The following is a 10000-nucleotide window of genomic DNA, read 5'->3' as shown; positions in this document are numbered from 1 at the left end:
GAACTGGTGCTTTACAGAGAGTAATTGGGACAATCAAAAAGCCCGAAAGGTTGGGTCTTGGGCACGGTTGGGTGTTCCAACAGGACGGCTCAGGGTGTGGAAATAGAACAAACGCACTCTGAAAATATTGCAATAAAATATATATTGAAACTCAAGTGGGTTCTTGGGACCACCACACACTGCCACAAGAGCCCGGATTCAGAGATGTGGAGAGGCTTTTGCTTTCCACCAAAATGTCTTTCTCTGGCTCCCACACCAACTCCAACCGCGTGTCTCATCTCGGCTGCTGCTAATAAAGGCAAAAGGTGCTCCGATAACAGGGCCCACCTGGGCCATCTACTCACCTGTTGCTGTCTTCGAGGCCGGTCTTGGCACACCCCCGTTCCACGGCAGGCCCACAGGTCACGCCCCCTCCACAACTTAAATACTAAATTTACATAAAAATCTGGTTTCTTTTGTATTATTTAAAAAAAAATGAATTAACGTTTATGACAATCTTTTTCCAAATCACAATATATCAATCAATCAATGTTTATTTTTATAGCCCTAAATCGCAAGTGTCTCAAAGGGCTGCACAAGCCACAACGACATCCTCAGTTCAGAGGCCACATAAGGGCAAGGAAAAACTCACAACCCAGTGGGATGTCAATGGGAATGACTAAGAAACCTTGGAGAGGACCGCAGATGTGGATGACCCCCCACCCCCTCTAGGAGAGACCAAATGCAATGGACGTCGAGTGGGTCTAACATAATATTGTGAGAGTCCAGTCCATAGTGGATCTAACATAATAGTGTGAGAGTCCAGTCCATAGTGGATCTAACATAATAGTGAGAGTCCAGTCCATATTGGATCTAACATAACAGTGAGAGTCCAGTCCCTGGTGGATCCAACATAATAGTGTGAGAGTCCAGTCCATAGTGGATCTAACATAATAGTGTGAGAGTCCAGTCCATAGTGGATCTAACATAATAGTGAGGGTCCAGTCCATAGTGGATCTAACATAATAGTGAGAGAGTCCAGTCCATAGTAGATCTAACATAGTGTGAGAGTCCAGTCCATAGTGGATCTAACATAATAGTGAGAGTCCAGTCTATAGTGGATCTAACATAATAGTGAGAGTCCAGTCCGTAGTGGATTTAACATAATAGTGAGAGTCCAGTCCATAGTGGATCTAACATAATAGTGTGAGAATCCAGTCCATAGTGGATCTAACATAATAGTGAGAGTCCAGTCCATAGTGGATCTAACATAATAGTGAGAGTCCAGTCCACAGTGGATCTAACATAATAGTGGGAGTCCATAGTGGATCTAACATTATGGTGGAAGTCCAGTCCCTGGTGGATCTAACATAATAGTGAGAGTCCAGTCCATAGTGGATCTAACATAATAGTGAGAGTCCAGTCCATAGTGAGGTAAGCAGTGGACCATCTTGAGCGGAGACAAGTCAGCAGCCCAGAGACGTCCCCAACTTTGAACAGCTTTCGGGTCATCTGCGGTCACCGAATAACTTATCCATGCAGGAGAGGGGGGGCAGAGCAGAAAAGAGACGGCAGATCAACTGGCCTAAAAGGGGGGGGGGGGGGGTCTATTTAAAGGCTAGCGTATCGACTCGAATCATGCGATGCCCACTGACTACGCAACTTTTTCCTGTGACACTCTGTTTCTCTCTTCCCCTTCAACCGCCGGATCCCTCTCAGGAGCGTGACGTGGGACCGCAACAACACCACGGCGGCGGGCCTGCAGGACGTAGCGAGAGCGTTGGAGCAGTAAGACAAACAAACAAACGCACCACACGAACACATTTGTGATCCAGACCGGATGAGTCACACCGTGTTTATATTTACTCTTTCACCAGCTTGCATCACTCCTGTGATGTGACTCTTTCATCCCTCCGTTTTTCCCGCCGCCTGTCGCTCTCGGGGGTGGCGGTTATTTTGATTTGTTAAATATCTGCGCGCGCGAGTGTGTGTGTCAGTGCTTTTCCACATCAAAGCGAGTCTTTAGGATAATTAGATTTGTGGTTCATTTTCACAGCGAGATTGTCAGGCTCAAACACTGTTGACTTCTATTAAACAAGACAAGAAGCAAGGAATTCAACAGAGACAGAATTCCATTTAGCTCAATGAGGAGAAACGTCTGGGCTGTACTCTTTGTACAGTCTTCCACCACGCTCTGACGAAAGGTGGCACGCCTCCTCTTTTATTCGGACTTTCCCCCGATTACATGGCAACCGCTGTTTTTAAAGGAAGGGGGGTCGTAAACAGCCGTCGCCTCTGGTTTCAAAACAGTTTAAAGAAAAAGGGGTCTGGAGGCGGGGCGGGGAATGCTTCCTCTCCGCTTTGTAGATCTCTGGTCAAGACTAAATCAATACATCAAACAAACCGACGCCTTTTTGTCACTTCCCATCCTACACAGTGGGGTTTTACAAGTCTGCTCGCCGGGAACTCATTGAAACACAAGTTTTCTCTCCGAAGCTCTGTAGAAAAAGTTCCTTGGGATAGATTGGCTCGAAGTGTAGAATAGTCCCTGAAGGCAGCTCACCTCAAACCGCGTACTGTCAATAATGTTTACCGCATCCTTGGACTACCCCAAGTAGTAGTTTTAAATTGAGAGAGTCTGATTCCGATGGGAATCGGGTCTTCTCTAAAGGGGCTACAGTCCAAACTGAGTCAGTTTCTTCTCATAATGTCACTTTTCGAAGCAACTCAAGGTCCCAAGAGCAACCGTGCGGGCAAATCGTTCCTAAGGATAAAGTGCATGGCACGGTTTTGTCATTGCCATGATCAGGATGATCAAAAGTCAACCGAGGACCACCTAAAAGCAGGTCTGCAATGAATTGGAAGCTGCTGGAACGAAGGTGTCAGTGTCCACAATCGTGGCACAGTTTTGTCATTGCCACAAACAGAAAGAAAACGCAAGCTACCGCCTGCTGCTGAGAGAAAATTGGTCAGGATGATCAAGAGTCAACCCGAGAACCACCTAAAAGCAGGTCTGCAATGAATTAGAAGCTGCTGGAACGAAGGTGTCAGTGTCCACAGTCATGGCACAGTTTTGTCATTGCCAAGATCAGGAAGAAAACGCAAGCTACCACCTGCTGCTGACAAAAAATTGGTCAGGATGATCAAGAGTCAACCCGAGGACCACCTAAAAGAAATAGAAGCTGCTAGAACGCAGGTGTCAGTGTTCACAGTCAGGTGTGTCTTGCATCGCCATGGACTGAGAAGGAAGCTTCTGAAGCCCTTGCTCCGGAAGCGACACCTTAAGGCTGCTGATCACATAAACTAAGATAAGACCTTCTAGAGGAAAGTTCTGTGGTCAGGTGAAACCACTCGTTTAAGTCAGGACTGTGGGAAGGCCGTTCTAAAAACCTTCATTCTAGCCATTCCTTTTCCACATGTCCGAAGTGGTCAAGGAATAGGCTCGAAGTAAGCTTTTGGCCGTCCCAAAGTCCTGACTTAAACATCTGGACAATGCTGAAGAAACAAGTCAGCGTCAGGAAAACCACATTTTAGCTGGACTGCGCCAATTTTGTCAAGAGGAGTGGTCAGAAATTCAGCCAAAAAACTTGTGGATGGGACAAGCGGTAGGAAATGGATGGATGGCTGTACTTTACATGTTACGAACAACGCGTAAGTGTGCTAAAAATAAATACTTGTGCTCTCTTCTACTCGTTAGCAACTTTACTCTGCAGTACATGCCCCTCCCCCTCAGCGACGTCACCCAGGCGTACCGCGGCGCCCCCGAGAGGACGGACCAAGCTCTGACCAAGGTGAGACATGTCAAGACTTGACTATTACCCGAGTGTTCGTGATATTGTTATTATAAGTGCTGACGCAGGGCGCTAACAAGCTTGTTACGGACGTTGTGAGCTGGTGAGCGGCTTTCTCACCTCAGAGCTGGTGAAAGTGAATTCCAACTCATAAATCATGCCTCTCCCCTGGATGGTAGAAGGATATCATTTGACCAGTTGGTCAGTTTTGCCATCCAGTTTAGACCCGTAAATGGCTAAATGTATCCGGGTAGCCTCCCTTTTTCTTTTTTTTTGTCTCCTCAGTTTAAACTTTTCATTTCTTTGGTTGTTTTGCAGCTTTGGCCTTGATAGCAGTAGTTGCACGTAGGCCTTCTTCTTTGTCTTCTGTTTCTACTTCTTCTTCTTCTCCTTTTATCTCTCTCTATATATATATATTTAATAGCATTTTGATTTTAGAATCGAAAGTCACTAGTTTAGCAGAGCCAAAAATTCCTTGTCTTCGAGCTCACGCCAGCGAGTGAAAGTCAGGCCAATGTTGATCCTTGACTGTCCTTTTTATCCGGGTAGCCTCCCTTTTTCTTTTTTTTGTCTTCTCCGACTAAACTTTTTGTTTCTTTGATTGTTTTGCACCTTTGACTTTGATAGCAGTAGTTGCACATAGGCCTTCTTCTTGTTCTTCGTCTTCTTCTTCTTTTTCTTCTTAGCATTTTGATTTTAGCATCGAAAGTCACTTACTAGTCTAGCAGAGCCAAAAAGTCTTCGTTTTCAACTTCACGCCAGCGAGTGAATGCCGTGCCAATGTTGATCCTTGACTGTCCTTTTATTCTGGATAGCCTCCCTCTTTTTCCTTTTTTTGATCTCCTCAGACTAAACTTTTCATTTCTTTGGTTGTTTTGCAACTTTGGCTCTTATAGCATTAGTTACACGTAGGCCGCCGCCTTTGTCTTCTTCTATATATTAGCATTAGCATTTTGATTTTAGCATCGAAAGTCCCTTACTAGTTTAGCAGAGCCAAAAATTCCTCGACTTCGAGCTCACGCCAGTGAGTGAAAGCCAGGCCAATGTTGATCCTTGACTGTCCTTAATCCGGGTAGCCTCCCTTTTTCTTGTTTTGTCTCCTCAGACTAAACTTTTTGTTTCTTTGGTTGTTTTGCATCTTCGTATTTGATAGCAGTAATTGCACGTAGGTCTTCTTCTTCTTCTTCTTCTTCTTCTGTCTCTCTCTCTCTCTCTCTCTCTCTCTCTCTCTCTCTATATATATATAAAATAGCATTTGGATTTTAGCATCGAAAGTCACTTACTAGTTTAGCAGAGCCAAAAATTCCTTGTATTTGAGCTCACCCCAGCGAGGGAAAGCTGGGCCAATGTTGATCCTTGACTGTCTTTTTTATTCGGGTAGCCTCCCTTTTTTTTTTTTTCAGTCTCCTCGGATCAAACTTTTCGTTTCTTTGGTTGTTTTGCAGTTTCGGCCTTGATAGCAGTTGTTGCACATAGTTCTTCTTCTTGTTCTTCTTCTCTTTCTTCTCCTTCTTCTTCTTATCCTTCTTCTTCTTCTTCTCCTTCTCCTTCTTCTCCTTCTTCTTCTCCTTCGAATTTAATAGCATTAGCATTTTGAGTTGAGCATCGAAAGTCACTTACTAGTTTAGTAAGAACAGAACCAAAAATTCCTCGTCTTCAAGCCCACGCCAGTGAATGAAAGCCGGGGCAATGTTGATCCTTGACTGTCCTTAATCCGGGTAGCCTCCCTTTTTCTTGTTTTGTCTCCTCAGACTAAACTTTTCGTTTCTTTGGTTGTCTTGCCTCTTCGGCTTTGATAGCAGTAGTTGCACGTAGGCCTTTTTATTCTCCTTCTTTTCATTCTCCTTCTTCTCCTTCCCCTTTTCTTTCTTCTCTGCATTAGCATTTTGATTTGAGCATCAAAAGTCACTTACTAGTTTAGTAAGAACAAAACCAAAAATTCCTAGTTTTCGAGCCCACGCCAGTGAAGGAAAGCCGGGGCAATGTTGATCCTTGACTGTCCCTAATCCGGGTAGCCTCCCTTTTTCTTGTTTTGTCTCCTCAGACTAAACTTTTCGTTTCTTTGGTTGTTTTGCATCTTCGGCTTTAATAGCAGTAGTTGCACGTAGGTTTTCTTCTTCTTGTCTCTCTCTCTCTCTCTCTCTCTCTCTCTCTATATATATATATTTAATAGCTTTTTGATTTAGCATCGAAAGTCCCTTACTATTTTAGCAGAGCCAAAAATTCCTCGACTTCAAGCTCACGCCAGCGAGTGAAAGCCAGGCCAATGTTGATCCTTGACTGTCCTTAATCCGGGTAGCCTCCCTTTTTCTTTTTTCCAGTCTCCTCAGATTAAACTTTTTGTTTCTTTGGTTGTTTTGCAGTTTCGGCCTTGATAGCAGTTGTTGCGCATGGGCCTTCTTGTTGTTCTTCTTTTCTTTCTTCTCCTTCTTCTTCTTATCCTTCTCCTTCTTCTAATATATTAGCATTTTGATTTGAGCATCGAAAGTCACTTACTAGTTTAGCAAGAACAGAACCAAAAACTCCTAGTCTTTGAGCCCACGCCAGTGATTTAAAGCCGGGGCAAATGTTGATCCTCGACTGTCCTTTTAATCCGGGGAGCCTCCTTTTTTCTTTTTTAGTCTTCTCAGACTAAACTTTTAGTTTCTTTGGTTGTTTTGCATCTTCGGCTTTTATAGCAGTAGTTGCACGCCAATGGACTTTTCTCCTGTTCACGCCGAGCTCCGTCAAACCACCGTGTGATTCGGTTGCAGATCCAGCGCGCCCTGCTCCGGAACAACCAGACCCAGCGGTTCTCCCAGAAGCAGGCTCTCCGGCTGCACCAGGGCCTGGTCACCAGCACCGCCGAGCAGGTGCGTCTTCCCGTGGACCGGCTCGAGGTGCGGGAGAGGAGGCTCGAAAAGTAACAAAAAAATGTTTCCGCCTGTGGAGGTGATGGAGCGGTTGTGCGTGCGGGTGCAGCAGCAGATCGGCGTGCTGAAGGGCTCCGAGGACGCCGAGGAAGTCCAGACCGCCAAACAGATCCTGAAGGAAGCCAGGAATTCCCGAGCTGTGAGTTTCACAATTTTATTCAATTGTTGTTTTTGTACTTCTCTTCTTAGGCGTGGGGATTAATCGATGTTATCAATAAATGTGGCTTTTCCGTTGTAGACCCTTTCAAAAAATAAACACTGTATTTTCCGGACTATAAGGCGCAGCCGCTAAATTCTAGGAAGAACTATTGTTCCAGATTTAAAGTATTTGGCCACCGGCCTTGACTCGCATATGAACTTGAAGTGCCATCTCATTCCTAACCAATAGGGTTCAATATGACCTTTTACAGCCATTACAACTCTTCTGGGAAGGCTGTCCACAAGGTTGCCGAGTGTGTTTATAGGAATGTTTGACCATTCTTCCAAAAGCGCATTAGTGAGAAGGCCTGGCTCTCAGTCTGCCGTTCTAATTCATTCCAAAGGTGTTTTATCGGGTTCATGTCAGGACTCTGTGCAGGCCAGTCAAGTTCATCCACACCAGACTCTGTAATCCGTTTATTTATGGTCTTTGCTTTGTACAGTCATGTTGGAAGAGGAAAGGGGCCCACACCAAATTTTTCCCACAAGTTTGGGAGCAAAAATTGTCAAAAAATGTTTTGGTATCCTGGATCATTCAAAGTTCCTTTCACTGGAAGAACTCCTGAAAAACAACCCCACACCATAATTCCTCCGGTGTGGGTCAGTTCTTGTGTCCTACCACTTGGTGGCTGAGTTGCTGTTGTTCCCAAACTTTTCCGTTTTCTTTTAATAAAGCCGACTGTTGACTTGGGAATATTTAGGAAATTTCACAACTGGATTTGTTGCACAGGTGGCATCCTAGAGCATTCAAAGTTCCTTTCACTGGAACTAAGGGGCCAAGCCCAACTCCTGGGAAAACAACCCCACACCATAATTCCTCCTCCACCAAATTTTACACTCGGCACGATGCGGTCCGAAATGTAGCGTTCTCCTGGCAACTTCGAAACCCAGACTGGTCCATCAGATTGCCGGGTGGAAAAAGTGTGATTCATCACTCCAGAGAAGGCGTCTCCACTGCTCTAGAGGTGTTCTATTGGCTTCAGGTCAGGACTCTGTGCAAGCCAGTCAAGTTCATCCATGCCAGACTCTGTCATCCGTGTCTTTTGGACCAGTCATGTTGGAAGAGGAAAGGGGGCCCTCCGCTCCAAACTGTTAGCACAAGGTTGGGAGCGTGGAATTGTCCAAAATGTTTTGGTATCCTGGAGCATTCAAAGTTCCTAAGGCGGCCAAGACCAAATCCTGAAAAACAACCCCACGCCATAATTCCTCCTCCACCAAATTTCACACCTGGCACAGTGCAGTCCGAAATGTACATTAAGAATGCATACAGGAAGAAAGTTTGCTTTTTTTATGTACAAAAATGGTGTAAATGGTAAATAAAAACAAATTTGCAAATCCTTTCCAACTTATATTCAATTGAAAAGACTGCAAAGACAAGATATATAACCTTCAAACTGGTAAATGTGGTTATTTTTTGCAAATATTAGCTCATTTGGACTTGGGTGCCTGCGACCTGTTTCAAAAAAGCTGGCACGAGTGGCAAAAAAGACTGAGAAAGTTGAGGGATGCACGTCAAAACACTTATTTGGAACATCCCACAGGTGAACGGGTTAATTCTGAACAGGTGGGTGCCGTGATTGGGTGTAAAAAAAAAAAAAAAAGAAGCTTCCATAAAATGCTCGAGTCGTTCACAAACAAGGGACGGGGCGAGGATCCCCACTTTGTCAACAAACGCGAGAGAAAATTGTTCAAAAACAACATTTCTCAACCAGCTATTGCGAGGAATTTAGGGATTTCACCATCTATGTTACGTAATATCATCAAAATGTTCAGAGAATCTAGAGAAATCACTGCACGTATGCGGCAATGCCATACCTCAGGCGATACCGCATCAAAAAGCGACATCAGTGTGTCATGGATATCACCACGTGGGCTCAGGAAGGCTTCGGAAAACCCCTGTCAGTAACTACGGTCGGTCGCTACATCTTCAAGTGCAAGTTAAAACTCTACAATGCAAAGCGAAAGCCATTTATCAACAACACCCAGAAAAGCCAAATGTGTATTTATTACATTTTCCAGTTGCGGTGGAATCTTGGAGACGGCGGAGGTCGTTTTGTTAGTGACACCAAAGAAATTGGACACTTTTCTTACTGTTATTCAGATTGCCCGACGGAATCCCACGCTTTGCATTGGACTTTGTGATGTATGGCTTAGACTCAGCTGCGCGGCCATGGAAACTCATTCCACGAAGCTCTCTGCGTACTGTACGTGGGCTAAATTGGAAAGTTTACATGAAGTTTGGAGCTCTGTAGCAACTGACCGTGCAGAAAGTGATCCGCTGACCCCTCTCTGTCAGTTTACGTGGCCTACCACTTGGTGGCTGAGTTGCTGTTGTTCCCAAAACTCTTCACTTTTCTTATAACAAAGCCCACAGTTGACTTTGGAATTTTTAAAAGCGAGGACATTTCACGACTGGATTTGTTTGCACAGGTGGCATAGCTCGGCTGGTAGAGTGGCCGTGCCAGCAACTTGAGGGTTGCAGGTTCGATTCCCGCTTGTGCCATCCTAGTTACTGCCGTTGTGTCCTTGGGCAAGACACTTGACCCACCTGCTCCCAGTGCCACCCACACTGCTTTAAATGTAACTTAGATATTGGGTGTCACTATGTAAAGCGCTTTGAGTCACTTGCGAAAAAGCGCTATATAAATATAATTCACTATGACAGTTCCACGCTGGAAATCACTGAAAGCGGCCCGTTCTGTCACAAATGTTTGTAGAAACTGTCTCCATGCCTAAGTGCTTGATTTGATACACCGGGCCGAATAATTAGGACACCTGATTGCCATCATTTGTATGGAAGGCCAAATAATTTTGGAAATAGTGATGTGAGTTATATTTATATAGCACTTTTCTCTAGTGACTCAAAGCCCTTTTACATAGTGAAACCCAATATCTAAGTTATATTTAAAGCAGTGTGGGTGGCACTGGGAGCAGGTGGGTAAAGTGTCTTGCCCAAGGACACAACGGCAGTGGCTAGGATGGCGGAAGCGGGGATCGAACCTGGAACCCTCAAACTGCTGGCACGGCCACTCTACCGCCCCGAAATATAATGTATATGCTTTGTAAAATATGTTTATTTATGCAGAAATGTGTATTTACACACCTTAATTGTTTCCAAAC

At 44.8% G+C, this 10000-nt stretch overlaps 1 protein-coding gene across 1 annotated transcript in view; it reads left to right on the top strand.

Annotated features, from left to right (window-relative positions):
- The window catches only part of carmil3 (capping protein regulator and myosin 1 linker 3), a 253752-nt gene that overhangs the window by 199868 nt on the left and 43884 nt on the right, over positions 1 to 10000 (top strand). Inside the window, exon 25 of the mRNA XM_061890406.1 lies at positions 6702 to 6821. Within this exon, the coding sequence (XP_061746390.1) occupies positions 6702 to 6821 (120 nt within the window). The remainder of the gene's footprint in view (positions 1 to 6701; positions 6822 to 10000) is intronic.

Source organism: Nerophis ophidion, linkage group LG28, assembly GCF_033978795.1.
Source record: "Nerophis ophidion isolate RoL-2023_Sa linkage group LG28, RoL_Noph_v1.0, whole genome shotgun sequence".
Lineage (NCBI taxonomy): Eukaryota > Metazoa > Chordata > Actinopteri > Syngnathiformes > Syngnathidae > Nerophis > Nerophis ophidion.
Note: the sequence above shows the minus strand (reverse complement) of the source record. Positions and strands in the feature narration are given on the sequence as shown.